The sequence below is a fragment of the Helianthus annuus genome, chromosome 12 (genome assembly GCF_002127325.2).
Source record: "Helianthus annuus cultivar XRQ/B chromosome 12, HanXRQr2.0-SUNRISE, whole genome shotgun sequence".
In the NCBI taxonomy this organism is placed as follows: Eukaryota; Viridiplantae; Streptophyta; class Magnoliopsida; order Asterales; family Asteraceae; genus Helianthus; species Helianthus annuus.
Window position 1 is genome coordinate 24,796,313 of NC_035444.2, and position 22,272 is coordinate 24,818,584.

The 22,272-nt window shown below is 38.6% G+C and overlaps 3 protein-coding genes across 3 annotated transcripts; all 3 read right to left on the reverse strand.

Annotated features, from left to right (window-relative positions):
• Positions 1-387: 387 nt before the first annotated feature.
• Positions 388-1,535, reverse strand: LOC110894428 (probable NAD(P)H dehydrogenase subunit CRR3, chloroplastic). Its single transcript, XM_022141658.2, has 3 exons — positions 1,217-1,535; positions 763-908; positions 388-659 (listed from the first exon to the last, which is right to left on the reverse strand). The coding sequence occupies exons 1-3, from the start codon at positions 1,447-1,449 to the stop codon at positions 541-543; spliced, it is 498 nt and encodes a 165-aa protein (XP_021997350.1). The 5' UTR covers positions 1,450-1,535; the 3' UTR covers positions 388-540.
• An 8,971-nt stretch (positions 1,536-10,506) lies between these two features.
• LOC110894427 lies at positions 10,507-17,510 on the reverse strand. Its single transcript, XM_022141657.2, has 9 exons — positions 17,110-17,510; positions 15,742-16,077; positions 14,728-14,943; positions 13,519-14,171; positions 13,327-13,423; positions 13,193-13,246; positions 12,438-12,514; positions 12,011-12,219; positions 10,507-11,308 (listed from the first exon to the last, which is right to left on the reverse strand). Exons 1-9 carry the CDS (start codon positions 17,359-17,361, stop codon positions 10,659-10,661), a joined length of 2,544 nt encoding a protein of 847 aa, XP_021997349.1. The 5' UTR covers positions 17,362-17,510; the 3' UTR covers positions 10,507-10,658.
• Positions 17,511-19,542: 2,032 nt separating this feature from the next.
• Positions 19,543-21,607, reverse strand: LOC110894426 (pentatricopeptide repeat-containing protein At4g18520, chloroplastic). Its single transcript, XM_022141656.2, has one exon. It carries the CDS (start codon positions 21,508-21,510, stop codon positions 19,699-19,701), a length of 1,812 nt encoding a protein of 603 aa, XP_021997348.1. The 5' UTR covers positions 21,511-21,607; the 3' UTR covers positions 19,543-19,698.
• Positions 21,608-22,272: the final 665 nt, after the last annotated feature.

The following is a 22,272-nucleotide window of genomic DNA, read 5'->3' on the forward strand; positions in this document are numbered from 1 at the left end:
ACGTCCCCAAAACGGACCTAAGCGATCACGAGGCGTATAGTGGGTACGCGCTTTGACCCAAGATTCACACAACGCAATGCCTCTTCTTCGGTCCATGGAATCACTGCCATTTTTTTATATTTTTGAAGAGAATGAAATGAAAAGAGAGTTTTTATAAGGTAAAAATGATAGAATTGGTTTTGATAACATAGGAGAAGTTATATTTTTTTTTTAAATAAAAAAAAAGTAACTCATCGGGGCAAAGGCTATAACCCACACCCAACCAAATCGTGTCACGTCGCCACATCAAACTCTTCCACGCCGGTGGAAAATACCCCGCAACCATCCACGTTGTTCGTAGTTCGGTGTGCCCGACATGAAGAGACCAGACCACCATGCCAGAATCAATGAGTGAGTATTGTGTCATGTCACATAATAAGATGAATAAATTTACCATTTCGTGTATGCATTATACAGAAACAATGTAGTTGTGTACTATGTCGTATGTACAGTTAATCCACAAAAGGAAGCACATCGGAAATCAATCATGCAGCCTTTGGTTCACAAGATTAAATCATCAAGATTGACGAATGGTATCTTTACGATACCAGAAGCCACAAGAAATGACAGAATCCACACAGGAAGAATCCACAAAAACACCACCTTCAGAATATTCTTCCCTGCAAATCAATCATCAGCAAAATAATAATGTAACTATTCAAGCTATTCAAATTCTGCAAATTTGAAGTAATTACAGAAAACATAAATGATTAGCTAGTTTACCAGGTGAACCAGATCCAGATGGACCTTCAGTTTGATCAATAAGCCATTCACCAGTCTCTCTCAGCTTCTTCTCCACATCTCCTTCCGTCGTACCAATCGAATTTGACAATATTTTATCAAACAGAGTCTTTTCCTGCTCAGACTCCCTGCTAATTCAATTTCACAACATGAGGTAAGAAATTCAAAAAACCTAATAATCATTATCTACCTGCTAAACATTTAATAAACCATTCATATTGAAAACAATCACAAATTTACTAAAAATTCAAAACTCTAAATAATCAGAAGTTGTAATTCACAAACCCTAATCTCATAATCTACACGCTAAATATCTAACAGAACCATTCAAATTGAAATCAATCGCATAATTTAGCACAATTTCGAATCACGAACAAATTGAAACCCTAGAAAATCAGAATTAGTAAATCCACAAACATTAGGTGATGAAACTTGCCTGTTGAGATCACGGTCTTTGTATATACCGGCTCCAATAGCTCGTTCAACTTCAGCAACTGAGGGTTTCTTCCCTGTTTGTTGCTTTCCGGCGGGAACAGACGGCGGTTGCAGTGGAGTGGCGACGTTTTTCGGGCGAGGTTGGGGTTTAGTATCAGGATTACTCCGGTCTGAAAGAGATGATAGAATTGGAGCTCTGTTAATGGAGACTGAAGTAAACCCTAACCCTAACATCTCTCTCTGTTTCGTTTTTGCTCTTCTGCAACAAACATAACGGTAATGGAAGTGAGGAAGATATGTTATCTTGAGAAAGTTACAAGCAAGTCCAATTGTTTAAAGTAATGACTAATTAGTCCTTGTTTTAAGCATCTTAGTATTGTTGGTAGTGTGGGTGTTTATAAACCGTTGAAACTAGCCAAACAATCTTGATTGAAGTAGGTCAGGTGGTGTGATGGGTGTACAGTTCAGTTGGCGATTTGATAGTTTGGGGGTTGGGCGGTTGGCCGATGGTTGGAATTTGGAATTGGATATGTAAACCGAACCTACAGTTTATATAAATAATAAAAGTTAAAACATTATAAGTGTTGTCATGAAGATTGATGAACCTCATCAGCAACGAGCGATGGATGGTGTGTATGACCTCAAAAGGGGCATGTTTTAATTGCAATGGTGTTTATAAAGAGACAAAGATTGAATAAAATCGATGAAAGCTCTTTATATTTGTTGTAAACTAGTACTTTAAGTACCCGTTGTGAGATTAAATATATAAAATGTAATATTTAATCTTGTAGCCTATATAATCATTTATATTATATTAGATCAAAATATATTTATTAACCTATTAATAATTAGTTGGTAATTGTTGATGGACCATATTACCCTTATTAACTAATTGGGTTTCCTCTTGGGTGTATAAATAAGGGGCTTATTAGAGAGTTAAAGGGTTACACAGTTACACACATTACACAATCACAACCCTCATTAACATCAAGAATTCGTGACTCTCTCCCCTAACCGAAATCACCCTACTTTCGGTTTCATCACCATCATAACTTACACCCTAAGGAGGAACCAGATCATCCTGACAATCATGTCGAACTCAATGGCTGCATCTCTGACTGGATTCTCTGCTGGCCTGTCTGCTGTAACAGGTATTATTCATGTTTTCCATTATGTTTAAACAGAACTGATCCAACATGTGGTATCAGAGCATATGTTGATAAACCAGTTCTGTTTTCGTATCCATTATTCTTGGATCAAAATCTGGAAAACGGAAGTTTTTTAAGCCTTAAAATCAAAAACTGTTTTCGGGTTGTTTGTGACCGAAATCCCTGTTTTCGGAAACTGTTAATTGATAAACCGACTCGAAATTATAAAGATTAAACTTATTATCACGAAATCCCTTACAAAACCATTAAAATCAGGTTTCGGATTTCTAGATTATGTTCTTATTTTGTTAGGGTTCATCATAATGTTCTAAGAAAACTCGAAAATTCCCTAAGATTTGGAATATAATTTAGATTAGTGGGTGTTTTTCCTGTTTTTGATCTTATTTTTATCTAATAAAATTCCGAAAACTGTTAAAGAGATATCAGTTATTATTTTCGAAATATTTTGATAAGTTTAGATCAGCATTAAAACAGGAAACATTATCCCACAATCCCTTAAATTTCGAGTTTTCAGTTATTATCACAAAACAGCTGTTAACGAGGTTGCTACTCGCAACCATGAGGTTGCTACTCGCAACCATGAGGTTGCTACTCGCAACCATGAGGTTGCTACTCGCAACCATGAGGTTGCTACTCGCAACCATGAGGTTGCTACTCGCAACCATAACGTGATTTATCGCAACCATGAGGTTGCTACTCGCAACCATGAGATTGCGACTCGCAACCATAACGTGATTAGTCGAAACTAAGGTTGCGACTCGCAACCATAACGTGATTAGTCGAGACTAAGGTTGCGACTCGAAACCATAACAGCACAACTCGAGACTAAGATTGCGACTCGAGACTAAGGTTGCGACTCGAAACCATAACAGCACAACTCGAGACTAAGATTGCGACTCGAGACTAAGGTTGCGACTCGAGACCATGACTCGAAATCTCAAAACTTAAGCTGTTTAAAAGTGAACTAAAAATTTTTGCTATTAAGCTGTTAGTTCGATCCGCGCTAACAGGTGGTTTGCTATTAAATACTTGGTTTTGTCAATACTTAATTCATTAATCAGAATCAGATAACTTTTTACAAAACCAAAATAGCTTAACTTGGATGAGCTTCTGATGTATTAATTCTGGCCAAAGCTGATTTAATACATCTATTTATTGTTCAAGTATTATAAAAGGCTATGTTAAGTATGCATTACAAACCTGAAATGTCTTAATTCTGGCCAAAGCTGATTTAATTCATTTATGTTTAGCATGCTTGACAAGTGCATAACTAAAGTGATTGTCTCATTTCTGGCCAAAGCTGATTTGTCACGATTGCTTTGCACACATACTTAAATGATTACACTTCTGGCCAAAGCTGATTTGTCTTCGTTTAAGTAGAATTTTTACTAAGTCTATTATTTTGATGTTAGTAATGGACATTATCACAGCTTCATAATTATAATGGTCATTATTTATGCCTGCCTTAGTGTAACAAGCCCATTAGATCACATTAGGATTTCTTCTTTTGTATCATAACTTGCTCATCTTATTTCCACTACCAGCACCCAATTGCGGGATTCCACCTTTGACTGGTGATAACTTTGCTGAATGGAAGGATGCCCTCATGCTTACTCTAGGATTGCTAGACTTTGATTATGCTCTAAGAGAGAATAAGCCAGCGGACCTTACCGCCACCAGTACTGCTGCTGAGCAGATAGTCCATGATAAATGGACTAGGTGTAACCGCATGTCTCTCATGTTCATGAAGCAATCCATTCATAACTCAATCAGAGGGGCCATTCCTGATTCTGAAAATGCTAAAACCTATCTGGCTTCTGTGGAGGATCAATTCAAGGGAACATCAAAAGCACACGCTAGCACTCTTATCCTCAAGCTGGTGACAACTAAGTATGATGGGAGGAGCGGCATTCGCGAACACATCATGATGATGCATGATATGGCCAATAAGCTGAAGGGCCTAGAGATGGAAATCAGTGATGGTTTTCTCGTTCACTTCATCATCACTTCGCTTCCTTCGTCCTATGAAGCTTTCAAGATCAATTACAACACTCAGAAGGACAAATGGACGATGAGTGAGCTGATCGCTATGTGCGTGCAGGAGGAAGAGCGTATGAAGATGGATCGCACAACTGATGTTGCTAACTTCACCACTTCCAGCTCAAAGAAGAGGAAGAACTCTTATCATAGAAAGGATGCTTCTAAGGTTCAAAAGCCAAATCCAAATCCTAATTCAAGTACACCTTCCAGCTCTAAGAACTCCTTAGGCAAACCCTATTGCAAGTTCTGTAAGAAAACAGGACATAAGCAAAAGGAATGCCCTGACTTTAAGGAGTGGCTGGCTAAGAAAGGTAACGATTTTTTCATGATACTTGAGTCCTTTAATTTAAATGTTCCTGCTAATTCTTGGTGGTTTGATTCTGGTTCTATGGTTCATGTAACCAATTCACTTCAGGGATTCCTTACAATCCGGAAGCTGGGAAGAAACCAAAGAACACTTAAAGTTGGGGATGATCGGGAATTAGAAGTGAAGGCCATAGGAACATTACAATTATTTTTGAAAACTGGTTTATGTATTAAACTTTATGATACCTTATATGTTCCTGAGGTAACTCGGAACCTTGTATCAGGACCAAAGTTAGACATGGACGGTTTTGTCGTTTCTCATGGTCATCGCAAACTCTCTATTCTCTATGATTCCGTTGTTTATGGTACTGGCATTCTGGATGGTGGTCTCTATAGATTAGAACTAGATGATAATTTTTCCAAATCTTTGTTGTCATATAATATTAATGAATCACTCACAAAGATGGAAAAGAAACAAATTCGGGACTTAGAGACTTCATCTATGTTGTGGCATCAACGTTTAGGCCACATCTCAAGAGAACGATTAAATCGTCTCGTAAAGGATGAAGTCTTACCTCCTCTCGATTTCACTGATTTTGGAACATGTGTCAAATGTCTTAAAGGCAAAATGACATCAGCGAATAAGAAAGGTGCCACTAGGAGCTCTAATTTATTAGAACTCATTCACACTGACATTAGTGGTCCCTATCAAATCGCTGGCATCACAGGACATACTTCATTTATCACTTTCATTGATGATTATTCTCGTTACATGTACTTGTATCTTATAAAGGAAAAGTCTGAATCTCTTACAACTTTTAAAGATTATAAAGCTGAAGTTGAAAAGCAATTAGATCGTCAGATTAAAGTTGTGAGATCAGACAGAGGCGGTGAATATTATGGAAGACATACTGATGTGGGTCAAGCTCCTGGTCCATTTTATGAGTTTTGTAAGGGCCAGGGGATTGTGAACCAATACACCATGCCTGGTACACCTCAGCAGAATGGTGTCGCTGAACGAAGAAATCGTACCCTTATGAACATGGTGCGCAGTATGTTAGCCAACACTAATTTACCATTATTCCTCTGGACTGAAGCATTAAAAGCAGCTGTTCATATACTCAATAGAGTTCCTTCTAAGTCTGTCCCTAAAACTCCTTATGAACTTTGGACAGGAAGGAAACCGAGTCTTAAATATATGAAAGTATGGGGCTGCATTGCTGAAGCAAAATTATATAATCCTTTCCTAAGGAAACTTGACCCTAAAACAGTTACCTGCTTCTTTATCGGGTATCCTGATCATTCAAAGGGTTATCGTTTCTATTGTCCTTCCCATGTCACCCGTATTGTTGAAACCAAGCGTGCTGCGTTCCTGGAGGATTTCAAGGTCAGTGGGAGCAGTACTAACCCTTACGAAGAATTGCAAGAAGTACAAGACGCGGGGGGGAGAGACTCGTCGCTTACCATTACTCCGTTTACTCCTCTTGTACCACATGCAACTGCACCTGAAGCCACTGCACAAACTCCAACTCCACAACCAGAACTCATTATACCTCATAACGAAGGCACATCAAACGCTCAAAACCAAGACAACGCTCAACCCGAAAATCAGCTCAGGAGGTCATCTAGGCAAAAACGGCCTACTAATTGGGATGATTATATTACCTACCTGACTGAAATGGATGCTGGAAAGCTCAATGATCCTATCTCTTATAATGAAGCCATTAGCAGTGATCAGTCTTCTGAATGGAACAAAGCAATGATTGATGAGCTTGAATCCATGAAGAAAAATGACGTTTGGGATTTGGTAGAATTACCCAACGGTGTAAAACCTGTAGGTTGTAAATGGGTGTTCAAAACAAAACTGGATCCGAATGGGAACGTTGAACGCTATAAAGCGAGATTGGTTGCAAAGGGCTACACTCAGAAAGAGGGAATTGATTATCAAGAGACGTTTTCACCTGTCTCTCGTAAAGATTCATTAAGGATCGTCATGGCCCTAGTAGCTCATTTTGATTTAGAGCTGCATCAGATGGACGTCAAAACTGCTTTCCTTAACGGGGACTTAGACGAAGATGTTTACATGAAACAACCTGAAGGCTTTAAACCTGAAGGTCAGGAGCATCTAGTCTGTAAGTTGAAGAAATCCATTTATGGGTTAAAACAAGCATCACGTCAATGGTATCTCAAGTTTGATGAAGTCATGAAGAGGCAAGGTTTTATGAAGAATCAAGTGGATCAATGCACCTACCTCAAGATGAGTGGGAGTAACTTTACTATACTTGTCCTTTACGTAGATGATATTCTATTGGCAAGTAATAGTTTAGACATGTTGCATGAGTCGAAGCGGTTACTCTCGCATAACTTCGACATGAAGGATCTCGGAGATGCTTCTTACGTCATTGGCATCGAAATTCACCGAGATAGACACAAAGGGATCTTAGGATTGTCTCAAAAGACTTACATAGATCGTGTCCTTACACGTTACAACATGCAACAGTGCAAACCCTCCGTCGCTCCAGTAGTTAAGGGAGATGTTTTCGGTTCATTCCAGTGTCCGACAACAGAGGTTGAAAAGGAGCAAATGAGCCAGATACCTTACGCGTCAGTAGTCGGGAGCCTGATGTATGCTCAAGTCTGTACTCGCCCAGATATCGCTTATATTGCTGGAATGCTAGGCCGTTATCAGACTAATCCTGGCCTAGATCACTGGAAAGCAGCTAAGAAGGTCCTCAGATATCTGCAAGGGACGAAAGACTATAAACTGACTTATAGAAGAAGTGATCACTTAGAAGTGGTAGGTTATTCTGATTCTGACTTTGCCAAATGCAAAGATGACAAGAAATCCACTTCGGGCTACATCTTTATGTTAGCAGGCGGACCTATCTCATGGAAGAGTCATAAACAACAGTTAACTACAACTTCCACAATGATGGCAGAATACATTGCTGTTTACAACGCAACCTGTCATGGAATGTTGCTTAGAAATCTGATCACTGGACTCAAAATTGTTAATTCCATTTCTAGACCATTGAAGCTTTACTGTGATAACTCAGCTGCCGTTAGTTTCTCGAACAGTAACAGTTCGACTGGAGCTGGTTTATATCTCGATACAAAGTACTTGTTCGTACGTGAACGTGTTGAGGAAAATAATCTTTGTATAGAGTATATTAGTACTAAAGATATGCTAGCGGATCCGATGACTAAAGGTCTCCCACCTAAAGTTTTCGAAGAACATGTATCGAATATGGGACTTACTAAAGACCTTGTTTAATGGCATATTGTACTAGCTTATGTTTTAATTAATAAAATTTCCTCAGTTTGATTTTGTATGTCTCTAACATATGTTCTGCCGGTGTAATGACATATAGACAAACATAAATACAAATCAGACGCTAAAGGGCTTATACATATTTTGATCGTAACTATTAGGTTTTAAATTGAGGCTATAGTATGACTAATGGGGGTCCTGAGTCGAATGATGATTCAACGGCTGTATTTCTCTGCTATAGTTCTTGGTTTAAAGCTAAAATGAGTGTTAACTCCTGGCCAGGCTTACCTAATACTCATGATAAATGATTACTTGGCTAAGTGGGAGAATGTGAGATTAAATATATAAAATGTAATATTTAATCTTGTAGCCTATATAATCATTTATATTATATTAGATCAAAATATATTTATTAACCTATTAATAATTAGTTGGTAATTGTTGATGGACCATATTACCCTTATTAACTAATTGGGTTTCCTCTTGGGTGTATAAATAAGGGGCTTATTAGAGAGTTAAAGGGTTACACAGTTACACACATTACACAATCACAACCCTCATTAACATCAAGAATTCGTGACTCTCTCCCCTAACCGAAATCACCCTACTTTCGGTTTCATCACCATCATAACTTACACCCTAAGGAGGAACCAGATCATCCTGACAATCATGTCGAACTCAATGGCTGCATCTCTGACTGGATTCTCTGCTGGCCTGTCTGCTGTAACAGGTATTATTCATGTTTTCCATTATGTTTAAACAGAACTGATCCAACACCCGTGGGTTATTTTATTTCCAAGTTATATGTAAAAACCGATAAGTTTTGTACCCGTGAACAGATTGTTCCCTAAATCGATGGTGACCAAATCGGTCAAGTTTTGTAAGGGCACAGGGATATCCCCCTCAAATTTGTTGTTCTGCAAGTGCAATGAGTAGAGATATTTTAGGGAACCCAATGAGCTTGGAACAACACCAGTTAAGATGTTATTTGAAATATCTATTACATTCAACCTATACAAGTTCCCTAGGAAGCCTTCCCGAAAACTTATTTTGTGATAAATCCAAAACCTGGATCCTAGATCCAAAAAGTATACATTCGATGGAAAAGTAGCAAGTGATCCCTCAAATTTGTTCGAGTTCATCTTCAGGATCCGCTGGGTTACTACTATTGGCGGTTATCGGACAAATCCAAGTCATGAATGTTAGACAAGATGTTCTCAAACCACTCTGGTATTGTATCCCTGATACTTGAGTTAGAAAGATCTAACCTCTGAAGATTTGTCTGTGTTTGAAGCCTATTCAGGAAGTATGGTCTGACGTTGCAGGAAGTTGCAAACAATATCTGAAGTTGGAAGGGAGGAATTGAAAGAGATGTCGATACGAACAAGGCTGCTCAGATTGCAAAACAGACTTGGTATCGTAGTTTTAAAGGGATATGTCGATGGAAGCAAGAGAGCTTAACATTCCAATACAATCAGCATGGAAGTCGTTATGATGAAGGTTTAGATGCACGAGGCCCTGGCCAGTAAGGTTTGATAACCAGACAGGAACGCTAGAGTTGATGTCATTCAAAGAGAGGTCGAGTGAATTAAGAGACGTGAAATTGACCAACTTAAGGGAAGGGATATCGATATCGGACCACACTGATGATCTAGATAATAGGCGTTGTCTCTGAAACAACCTTTAAAATCAAGATATTGTAACTTGGATAGATTTCCTAGATGATGAGGAACTAAGGTATTCCAAACGTTCTAAGAATTCAGGGATGTTACCTGAGAAAGCGTTCATGCTCAAGTCCAAGTAACGTAGATGGTTCAAATTCAGTAACCAAGGACTCAACTCACCTCTGAGCCATTTGTAGCCAAGATTGAGTTTCATTCGAAAAATATGTGCGAAATCCATGGAAGAAGAGGAATGACAAAGATAACTGGTTTCCATTTTGGAGTAGGATAAAGAAGCTATTGCATATCATAACATCTTTTTTGTAATGCAAAATTAAAAATAACAAGAAACTACCGATAGTCCTTTCAGCAGTTGCTGGATCTTGACTTATGAGTAAATTACCGTCAACTCTGGTTCCCTGCAGCTTTTCGCGGAAATGACCCAAGCGAGAATTGAACCTGCGTCTCCACTAGGGACATCTTGTCTAGACTTTTTTTTTTTTTTTTGTGATATCTTCCAAGGGATGGCAGTTGTATACAATTAAGTTGGAATGTATTTCTTTTGGCATGTTGTAAAACATGTTGATTATTCAATTCTAACAGATCAGTTGGCACATGTTGATAAGTGATTTTACTCAATTCTAGCATATTCTATGAAAATTTCAACCGATTTATTACACAATAGTTTGTACCAATTGGTAACGAAGATTAGGTAAAAAAAAGGAAAACATCAAAGCTGTAAAGTACCGAAAAACTAGCATTGTACCGGTACTGAAACAATACATTCGGTACGGTGTTTGATACCAAATTCTCTTTGGTTTTAGTATCGGTGTATTTGGACCGGTACCAATGAAACTTAATTGTATACCAAATTCTCCACCACTAAGCATAGGAGCTAAAGTAAAGACCACCAATAATTCAATATGGTATATAAATAATGTCTGAAAAAAACTCTCTCTAATTTACTTGGTTTACACATGAACTCTTTCAACTGTTTCAAGTAGGCAATGTTCTAAGCAGATGAAGAGCTCGGACCCACTGCGGCCTCTCCGAAAGCACAATCCTCCTAAGCGTCGGCACCGCCCCTGCCGCCACAATAGCCGGGTGGTTCTCGACATCCATACTTAGATTATACAGTATCGCCAAACCGGCTTCAACCACTCTGTCATTTCCTTCCTCAATCAACTTCACCAACGGAAAAATCCCGCCTTGAGCCGCAACAGCCCGAGTAGAATCCACAACCCCTTCAGAGATTATCCGGTTAAGTTCTAAAACCGCAGTTTCACGTTCTTCAAGCGAGTAAGAATCCTTGATTTGTTCTATGAGTCTCGGGATCGTCTCGTAGAGGATAACCTCTGTGTTAATCGGGTTTTCTGACCCGAGTTCGGTGGGGCCCGAGAGAGAGTTGAGTTTGACGAGACACGCGGCAACCCAATCCTTGTTTTGAAGCGGGATTCTCGAGGTGAGGACGTTACGGAGGGCGTTGGTGAGTCGGGATGCGTTTATGGTTTTTCGGAAATGTTCGGAATCGAGCAGACGTGTGAGTAGACGAGATGTTGCGGAAACAGCAAGGCCAGCTTCTTCGATTTCTAGGGTTTGAAGTTCGATTTCCTGAAAATCAGTTTCGGATTCCGTGTCTTCTTTGCCTGAATGTTGACAATTCAGTACATTTAAGATTATAATTAGGGTTGAGCAAGATACGGATCATACGGGTAGGACCTATAAACCAGCATACCCGCAATCGACCAAAAACCAGCCCTATAAAACCGAGACGGACCCACTACTCTACAGTGGTCCGTCTTCAATTTTAAATTTTAATTTTCCGAAAGAGTAAAATGCCATTTTCGTCCCTGAGGTTTGGCCAATTTTGCAACTTTCGTCCAAAAGTTTGTTTTTCCGCATCTCGATCCAAAAGGTTTGAAATCTTGCCATTTTCATCCGGCTCGTTAACTCCATCCATTTTTCTCCATTAAGTCAGGAGTATTTTTGTCTTTTTTGTTAACTTAAAGGGCAATTCAGTCTTTTTCAGGGGTATTTGGTCTTTTTACATGAAGTGAAAAAGACTAAATTGCCCTTTAAGTTAACAAAAAAGATGGAAATACCCCTGACTTAACGGAGAAAAATGGATGGAGTTAAATAGCCAGATGAAAATGGCAAGATTTGAAACCTTTTGGATCCAGATGCGGAAAAACAAACTTTTGGACGAAAGTCCCAAAACTGGCCAAACCTCAGGGACAAAAATGGCTTTTTACTCTTCCAGAAATTCCAGGTTCGGTTTCAGTCCGGTCCAGTTTCGACCGGATGCACACCCCTAACTATATTTAGCAAGTGAAGATCGAGAGTCATACCATTGAAGAACTTGTGCCTGAAAACGGAATCTAAAGCCGATTCCATATCAAGTGAGATGATTTTCTCTCTGCAACTCTCGAATGCCGTCAAGAATTCAAGTATGGAAGCTGCTTTTGTTTGCAAAACTGGAGGAGAAGCTTTCAAGATTTCGATAAGGCGGGTTAAAAACGTCGAGTCTGATACGTCCCCCTCTTGAATGGTTTGCGAGCTGTTATATTTAAAATCAACACACTAGTTTATTTCTTCAAAAAGATAATAAAATTTAATACAACCAGCTGTAGCAAATAGTGTTAGAATACACATCTGTTCTTTGAAGTTGTAATAATCAGATAAATGCTTGTGTATGTGACAAATTCTGATTATTCAAAAATTTAATAGAAAAATCACCAAAAATATAATTTTGACTTTTGAGGTCAACAAACGAACCTGAAAGTCAAATTTGAGTTGGAAGTTCCAGCTTCGTTCCATCCCTTTTTAGATCCATTGACTGGTGCATCAAAAAACTGGTTAAAATGCACAAGAAAAGTAAGTTAAAAAAAACTAACAAATAATGGGTGTTCACGGTTTGGTTTGGCCAATTTTGACGAAAACTCTAGGCCTAACCACTCATTACGGTTTCTGGGAACGTAAAACTAAACCGGATGGGTTGGATGGGTCCGCAAGACTGGCCGGTTTAACGGAGCTAACTATGGTTTTGGCGGTTTGAACCAGTGATTTATCTATATCAAAGCCATTAGTATATATTAAAAGTTAAATAACTTGTTCGGTTTACACGGTTAGTTCAAAGTTCCAAACCAAACCGTCAAACCACCAAAACCGAACCCTTTGGATATCAAACCAACCGACTTGCTTCGGTTTGGGCGCCTTGAACCGACTATTTAAAAAAAGAATTCGAAACCATTAGTATATTATGAAAATTTTCCATTGATAATTAGGATTCAATATTATAATAATACATAACTAGATATTCCAAAAATGAAAAAAGATAAAAATAGAATAGAAGTTAAACAGCCGATTCAGTTTACAAGGCCAGTACCAAACCACACCATTAATCCGGGAACACCGTACCTTAATCGAAACATTTAGATATCAACCGGCCAACTTGCTTCGATTTGGGCATTTCAACAACAAATAGTAAAAGTAGAAATCCCAACGTTTATAACTGATCACAAGATGCTGACCTTTGATTTCATTTCTTTGCTGGGATCTAATATCCGGCCAAGAATATTCAGGATCTGCATTTTTCATAGAATCATTAATAATTTAATACCACAAAATAAACGCATATAAAGGTTAAATACAATATTTGTTATACCATATGAGTTGAACTTTCTGAAGCATCCGAATTTTTCAGTGATCTTATTAATGGCTTCAAAACACCCTCAGCTTGAATTTTCTGGCAAACATCATTGCTGCATTCACACAAAATAAAAACGCGCTTATAAATGAAACTATACCCATAAACTTTGACAAAAAAAAAGTTTAATGAGAAAGAAAGAGATTCCACCTGACTGAAAGCCTTTCTAAAGCGCGAACAACGCCTAATCGAACGGGTTCGCTGTCATAATCAAGAAGCCGAACAAGATTCTTGACGGCACCCGCTTCCTTAAACGAAGTCCTCATATGCTCACTAACTGAAGCATCCGCAATAGCCTCTGCCGCTTTTGCAATAGCCGATTCATCTTCTAACTCGAGAATCAAAACCAAACGCGCTACACCGTCAACCCATGGCAAAATCGTAAATTTCCGATTTCCCGTTTGATTATTATTACTCCCGTCTTCTAATTCTATAGCTCCGATACGTGCGAGAAACTGTTGTTGTGTTCTACCAACTATTGCATTCTTTTTTGCTTCTTCTAGTTTTGTATTTTTATCGTCTTCAACGTGTAACCCTACGAGTAATTCCGATGCACCGAACCTTGACGGACCCTTTGATGTCTGTTTCACGTTTAGCTCGGAGCCATCAGGTAATGAAGGCCATGAGTGTAACGATGGTTTGAATGATTTGTATGCGGCTGCACCGACTAACGGAACTACAACTAAACCTTCTTCGATTAAAAGGATTTTGTAATAGTCGTCTTTTGCGAGTTCCAGTAACGCACTTTGTGCTTCTTTTCTAATGACTTTAGATGCTTCGGTGTCGGTCCGTAGAAATTTTGCCTGTAATGTAAAACTGCAAATTCAAAAACCTAAAAAAAGAAAGAGTAAAATGCCATTTTCGTCCCTGAGGTTTGGCCACTTTGGCGACTTTCGTCCTTCCGCATCCATATCCACAAGATTTGAAATCTTGCCATTTTCATCCACCCAACTAACTCCGTTTGTTTATTCTGTTAACTTGAAGGATAGTACTTTTAGCTAAAGTACAAGTTTATAATGCATAAGGTACAGAGATGATGTACCTTAGGCATTATAAACTTGAACTTTAGTTAAAAATACTAAAATACCCTTCAAATTAACAGAAAAAACAAACGGAGTTAGTTGGGTGGATGAAAATGGCAAGATTTCAAATCTTTTGGATCCGGATGCGGAAAAAAACCTTTGGACAAAAGTCGCAAAAGTGGCCAAACCTCAGGGACGAAAATGGCATTTTACTCAAAAAGAAAAAAGAAACCTCATGTGAACTTCAGTAACACGAGGTGTTGCTGCATGTACAACCAAATAAGCTTTAAGTACAACCAAAAGCTGCATAAATGTTAAACAGTGTAAACAGACTCACCAGTGGCGGAATAACGCCTGCTTCAACCATGGTTTTGTGATTACTATCACTCAACGCTAAATTAGCCAAAACACTACCGGCAGCCTCCTTAACTTTCATTTCGTCATCATCCAATAACTTAATAAGTAAAAGCAGGAGATCGGAGTTCGCAATCTGAAGCCGAAATCTCTCCTCGACCGACAAGTTCGATAACACACATAAACTTTGCTCCTTTACCTAACCAACGCCAAGTTAAGATAACTAGGCCTATAAATGAACCGAGCGAACACGGACAAATGCATGTTCGTGTTCGTTCATTTAACTTTTACCGAACACGGACACGAAAACGAACATATAATCGAACAAAATTTGTTTGTTCATGTTCGTTCATTTGAAACCTAAACGAAAAGTTCATGAACGCAAACAAACACAAAAAAACTTAAACGAACATAATTGAACAAACATAAACGAACACAAATAAACATATAAATATATAATAAACGTAAATTAAACCTTAATTAAAAAAAACAAAAGGCTAATACATCATAATTTATCAAAAAAAAAAACATATCTAAATTAGTGGTTTAAATGTACATGATTCAATTGCATAGTTTTTTTGTATATAAATTGGTGATCAATTACGTTATGTTCCATTGGAATGCCCGTTTTGTATTACTAGAAAGCCCAATTCCTAATTATTTATATCCATATAAGTAGTTAGAAAGCCATGTTATGTTTTATATTTATAAAAATATAACTACTTATGTATTTGTTTAAAATTTGAACGAACAAACATAAAGGAATGAACATAAACAAACATAAAAGAACACAAATGAACGAACATAAACGGACGTTCATGAACATAAATGAACGAACAAAACGTTTGTTCATGTTTGTTCGTTTAATTAAATGAACAAAAAAATTGTTCATGTCAAATAAACGAATATCCCGCCGAACAGTTCACGAACTGTTCATGAACGTTCAGTTCGCATACAGGCCTAAAGATAACCATTGTTAAGGCAACCTATTTCACACCTCAAAAGTCAATGATGGTCGTGTAAGGAGACTAGTGATTTCTTCTATAGCACCACTTTCCGCTACCAAATCTCTGTAAATGTTAACTGATGATATCTGCCGTAAAAGGCCTGCAGCTGCTTCACACGCAACGCTAGATTCTGATTTCAAAAGATTTATGGTGAGGAATACGGAACCGCGAAATTTCATAATCTCGTCGATACACTTTTTTCCGCCCAAAGAGTATTTCCATAATGCATCAACTGCTTGTTCTCTGTCGAGCGGATCGTTGTCTAACCCGAGCATTCTAATAAACAAGCCGACATAGCTATCCCCGGACCTACTAGCCTCAAAATCCTGTCGATTAAGAGCACATCCTGTTTCGTTAATTTGTAGACACAGGGTAAAACTTCTAAGAATTATCTACTAACCAATTTAAACTCATTCAAAAACACATAATCTTTTTGATGGATGTCAAGAACAGTAAAAGACTAATGCAGCGGATTATGTTGAAAAACAAGAAAACAGAGTGTGTGAAAAAGTGAATAATAATAACTGAATCTTAACACAAGAATGTGTTTTTGATAAAATTCAATACAAACATACAAGGCTGAATCATTCTTATACAGCTGGTAAACCTGGCGTTGGCGCTAAGATACCGTCATTCGACAGTTGATTGTTAACCGCCAAAACCACCATCTTATACCCATAACTAGTGCTGTTCAAAAAGCCCACGGCTCATGGCTCGCTCGAAAAAAGCTCACTCGAATTCGACTCGATTTTTAAACAAGCCAGCTCGGCTCGACTCCGTTTGTAAATGAGCTGAACCCGAGCCAAGGCAAGCTTGGCTAGTGGCTCGATCATTTAACTCGAATATACTTAAGCCTAAATTTTTATATGTATAAAAATTATAACCCAAAAGTATTACATATTTTAAAACCATACCAAACAATTTAAGTGTTTAATAGCAAAGAAAAACAATAGTAATAACCCTATTTTTATTTTCTTTTCTCATTCTTTTTCTCCTTAATATAAAAAACAAAAAAAGAGCCTGTTGGCGAGCCTAACATTTCAGCTCGATAAGAAAAACGAGCCGGCTTGGATCGGCTCGGCTCGTATACACCCCTACTACGGACTACCCATAACAGCCCGATAATTACATTACATTATATTACATAACAACATAACTAAAGTTAAATTTATAATTTCCATCTAATACTTTCACCACATGAAACGAGTGTGACATTTTCACAAACACTTGGTGTGCAACACTTTACACCCAAGCAATCGACCAACACAGTTTCAAACTGTATAATCCAACCATACACCACGCATTACTAACAACTTAAATTCAACAAGATGAACCCAAAAGCAAATCTAACAACTTACAGAAACTTTTTGTGAAGTTGCATCATCAAATGGGCCACCACTGCCGCTACTGTTGCTGACCCTTGTGACAACTGGACGTAGTTTCGGGTTTATCGAATACGAAGGATGTGGAGTTTGAAATCTTCTTGTTCTTGAGGATTTGAAGATTGTTGAAGAAGAAGATGATTTGATATGTGATGTAAGTAGAAATGGTTGATGGGGGTTTTGAGAAATTGAAAGATTGAATTTGAAATGGGGTGAGGTTATGGACATGTTAATGGACAGGAGACAAGATTATTGAAGTTTTTTGAGTTGTGAGATTTTTGAGTTTGGGGATTTAAGGTTTTTCAGTTTTCTGGGGTTTTGTTTGTTTGGTAATGGCAGTTGAAGTTTCTGGATAGTGTATGGTTTGCCTGTTGATGGGGTCTTCTTTAGATTCTCCAAAACAATTAAAAAATGAATTTTCTATTTTTATTTTGTGTTTCTACTTTTATTTCCGTATAAGAGTTATCTGGTAGGCGGTTTTCATGCTCTCGTGCATCCTTCCTTTACGCTTCTTGTTACCGCACACCAAATTTTCTTCTTTTGGTAAATTCGATTGGGGATGAGCATCGTGCTTCATCGTTCTCTCCATCTCAGTGATCCACATCCCACGCAACATCACTTTCCACCTCCGCTCCTCTCGTCCTGACCTACACCGGGCCTATTCCTTCTACCCTAGCCATAAGATGGGTTTTTTGTTGGTCGTGTATATATTGTATTTGAGTGTCTATTTCTACTTGCCTAAACTCCATATAGTTTTATCATATAAGTAGATGATAATACATTCGTGAATCTTTAAGCAAATACAATACATACAGGAATGATGACGTTATATAGTGTCGTGTATCACATTAGATTAGGTCATTACATAGTCGTAAGGATGTTACTCTTTAGCAAGGCCGGCTTGGAGGGGGTGCGGGGTGGGCGACAACACGAGGCCCAAACCCTTCAGGGAGCCAAATCTTTTTAATTTTGTATAGAATTTACGTTGTATAAGCTAGAATATATACTGAATCGAAAGATGACACAAACAAGCTCTTGTCGGGGTGGTTATTGCCTACTACATCTTTTCCTTTAATTAATAAATTACTAACTACACTTAGCTAAAAATAACTATTTAAATTACTCACATAAATTTTAGTGATTAAATAATTGATGCGTTTAAAATACATGGGAATTTGCGAATAGGACCCAAAATTATTATCTCGCACAGGGCCAATTTTTTGTTATTTTCAGAGACGGCCCTACTCTTTAGGGTTCCTTCCTTTCTTGTTGGGCTTTTTTGTAGGGCCTGGTCCAACTCATTGATTGCTATGCTTGCAAACCAGTTAACTGTTAAGTGTTAAGAGTGGCCCAACTCCAATGGACTAAAAGATTAGAAGGCTTGAAATATGACTATATCTATATGAGTATGTGATGAAGCAATGGTTAATCGGGCAGGGTTAACTCACTGGTCTCGTCAAGAAGGGTTAATCCCTTCCTCTCGAGGATCGCTGGCTGGATCACCGGTGGGTTGATCTCCTGCACAAGGAAACAAACCGTGACTCGTAACAAGGAGGATGGGGTGGGGGGTGCTCCTTGTTACCACTCTCCGGCGTGAGAATCAGTAGTTTGCTTGGGAAGCAAAGTAAGATAGTAGTAGTAGTGAGAGAGTTGTGAAGAGATACCTCAAACCTGGTTTGGGGTTGGTATTTATAGCCGAGGAGTGAAGGAGGAGGTGGAAGGATAGACTGACGGCATGCTGCACCTTTGCAGGTGTGTCAGACATGTCGGCCGGGGAGACGACGCCACGTCAGTTTGTCGCTTACGTAGACCTGACAGGTGACTGCCATTGGTTCCACTTGCACTGTGGTGTCAGTCCCACTTGTTGAGCGTATAGGATGCGGTGCTAGCCGCATCGCTGCCTGCGGTAACATCTGATGTTATCGCGTCTCTTGCTTGTGATCAAGAAATACGCGAGGTGCGGTGTTGGCCGCATCATCGCCTGTGGTGACTGTTGCTGTTATCCAGCTTCCTTGTATTGATAGAAGTGTTCACTGGACGCGGTGCGAGGCCGCATCGCTGTGAATACTTCCGTTTTCATACATCAGATGTGATGCTATGTCGCATCACTCTACCGTTCTCATGTTCCATGTAAGTCCTCCTTCATCACTAGATAGATTGGATTCACCCCTTGTGTCGACGCGTTCTCGCATGGGCACAAGTAGGTTGTTAGCTGGTGGGGGTTTTGATAAGGGTAATGGTCACTCGCGGTCGATACTGACGCGAGATCTGGGACCATACCCCTTCAGTATTATTTAGCCAGTTTCACTTGTATTGTTATGAGCTTCAGTTTTGAGTTGGTATAAAAAATGATTTTCAACTAAATATTCCAGCATATATAATGCTAATAACCAACACACCATCCCAACATCAGACCCATTAAAGACTTAACCATTAATGAATCAACAAAATAACAAAGGGGTTGAATATGATTTCACCCTATGTACAAACTTTACCCTTGATGAATTACAATTAAAAAATATAACAAATATATGGCACAACACATTTAACAAAAAAACAAGGAGATCATTGATCACCCGACCGCAATGAATACCTGGCCGGATCTTCATCATCGCTACGTTCAAAATCACCACAGGCGGTAAGAACAGTTGCGAGTATATAATCATCCACCTCGATACCTTCGGCTTCCATTTGATACATGAGCTTCATAGCCTCTCTACATAACCCGTTCTTCGCATACCCAACAATCATCGCCTTCCATGAAACCAAATTCTTTTCCGGCATGCTATCGAAAACCTCAATCGCCTCGTCAACATACCCACACTTCGAATACATATTGATCAATGCACTACCGACAAACACGTTCGACAAAGCAGGCGATTTGGTAACCGATGAATGTATCAACTTCCCTTGCCAAACGTTCTCTAGTTTAGCACACGCTTTCAAAGCCGAAGAAAACGTGAACGGGTTTGGAATAACTCCTTCACCCACCATTTCTTTTAGAAACTCGAGAGCTTCGGATTCATGACCTAAGCGCGCACACCCGGAGATCATAGCTGTCCACGAAACAACGTCTCGAAAAGTCATTCGTTGGAGCACACTATTCGCGTATGAGTAATATCCGCATTTACAATACAACCATACAAGTGTACTTGCTATGTATATGTTATCCTCAATGTGATTCTTGAGTATTTGCGCGTGTAACTCTTTGCCTGTCTGTAACGCTTTGATACTCCCGCACGCCCTAATCATACTCACCATCGTTAACTTGTTGACGAATATTTTACGCCTTTTCATCACCCTGAAAAGATTAATGGCTTCTTCTCCACGACCGTTGCGTGCGTAACCCGCTATAATACACGTCCACGTAACCATGTTTCGTCTTCTCATTCCATCAAACACAATCCGAGAATCTTCCATTACGCCACATTTTGCGTACATATCGACCAATGAAGTCCCGAGAAAAACGTCATTTCTAAACAGCTTTTTAACGATAGTTCCGTGTAACTGTCTGCCGAATTTCAACGCCTTTTCTTCTCCACAAGCTTTCAAAACACTACAAACCGTAAACTCGTTAGGCGCAAATCCATCCGACAACATTCTCGAAAACAACATGAACGCGTCTTTGGTTCTACCATGTTGAGAACAAGCGGTTATTATCGTCGTCCAACACACAACATCGTACTCCCGCATCCTATCAAACACGCGAAACGCTTCGTCCAGGTGACCACATTGTGCGTAAAAATAAACCAACGCGCTTTCGACAATCATATTACCAAAATTCCCTTTTATCACCCAACCATGAAGCTGTCTCCCAAGTTCAAAATCTAGTCTACCACTACACATATTCAAACAACACACCAAAGTTTTCGAATTCGCGCGAATCCCACTGTCCACAAAATCCATAAACAACCTCAACCCTTCGTCTTCGTAGCCGTGTTTCAAATACCCACCAAGCATAGCTGTCCAAGAAACAACATTTCTCTCAAGCATTTGATCGAACACCTTGCGTGCATCCGTGAGACGCCCAATTCTCACATACACACTAATCAAATTGTTATCAAGAAAGACCCTTGAATCTCCAAAACCTTTTGCAACAACAACATGTAACCTTCTAACTTCCTTAATCGATGTACAATTACCAAGCAAATTACCAATTTCTGCTGCATAACTGTTGGTAGAATTATCGGAACAAGATGGGTGTGTCTGATAATCTTCGTACGTTGCTGAATAACATTGGAAAGGATGATATTGGGTAATTATGGGTTTGTTTAAGGGTTTATGGATTTGGTTTAAAGAGTTGTGAGTGTTAATAAGGGATAGTAGTGGTGTATGAAAACAGAGGTTGGAAGAAATAAGTGTAATTGTTGATAGCATTTCTAGGAAGAGAATCAGAATACCAAACTGGGGGGATTCTTCCGCAAATTCTTCAGATAGAATCCTTCCTGGTTGCTACCATTTGTTGTTGTAGCTACATAAATGGTGTTGAGTGAAAACAAAAAATATCTATTTTTTTTAGAGTTAAGTGCCGTTTTCGTGATGTGGTTTGTTCAATTATGACAGTTCAGACCAAATTTTAAATTTGTACTATTTCCGTATCTGACATTCTTAAAACATGACAGTTCCATCAAAAAAAAAAAAAAAAAAAAACTAAGGTTGAATCGAATAATTGGACAAACCACTGAGACGAAAATGACGGTTAACTCATGTTCTTTTTGGAGGGAACTGACATGTTTCGAGAATATCAGGGACGGAAATGGTACAAATTTGATCTGAACTGCCATAATTGGACAAACTACAATGACAAAAATGAGAGTTAACTCTTTTTTAACAACATTTCTTTATATCTTATAATTTAATCAAAAAAAATATTTATCCTAACTTAATTAAAAAAAACCACCTCCTATTGATTAGCAAGGGATTGTTATAACTAGCTTACTATCCGTCCTCCGGTGGATGGGTATTTCAATGGAATAGTGACATTATTATTTTTCAATTGCTTGTAATCTTTCCCCAATGAGCCATAAACAATCTGTCATTATGATTACTTCAGATATCCATGAAAATATTATGAATAGGCAATGAGAAATAAACAAATATCTTGTTTTAAGTATGTGTCACGACAGAAATTCACACCCT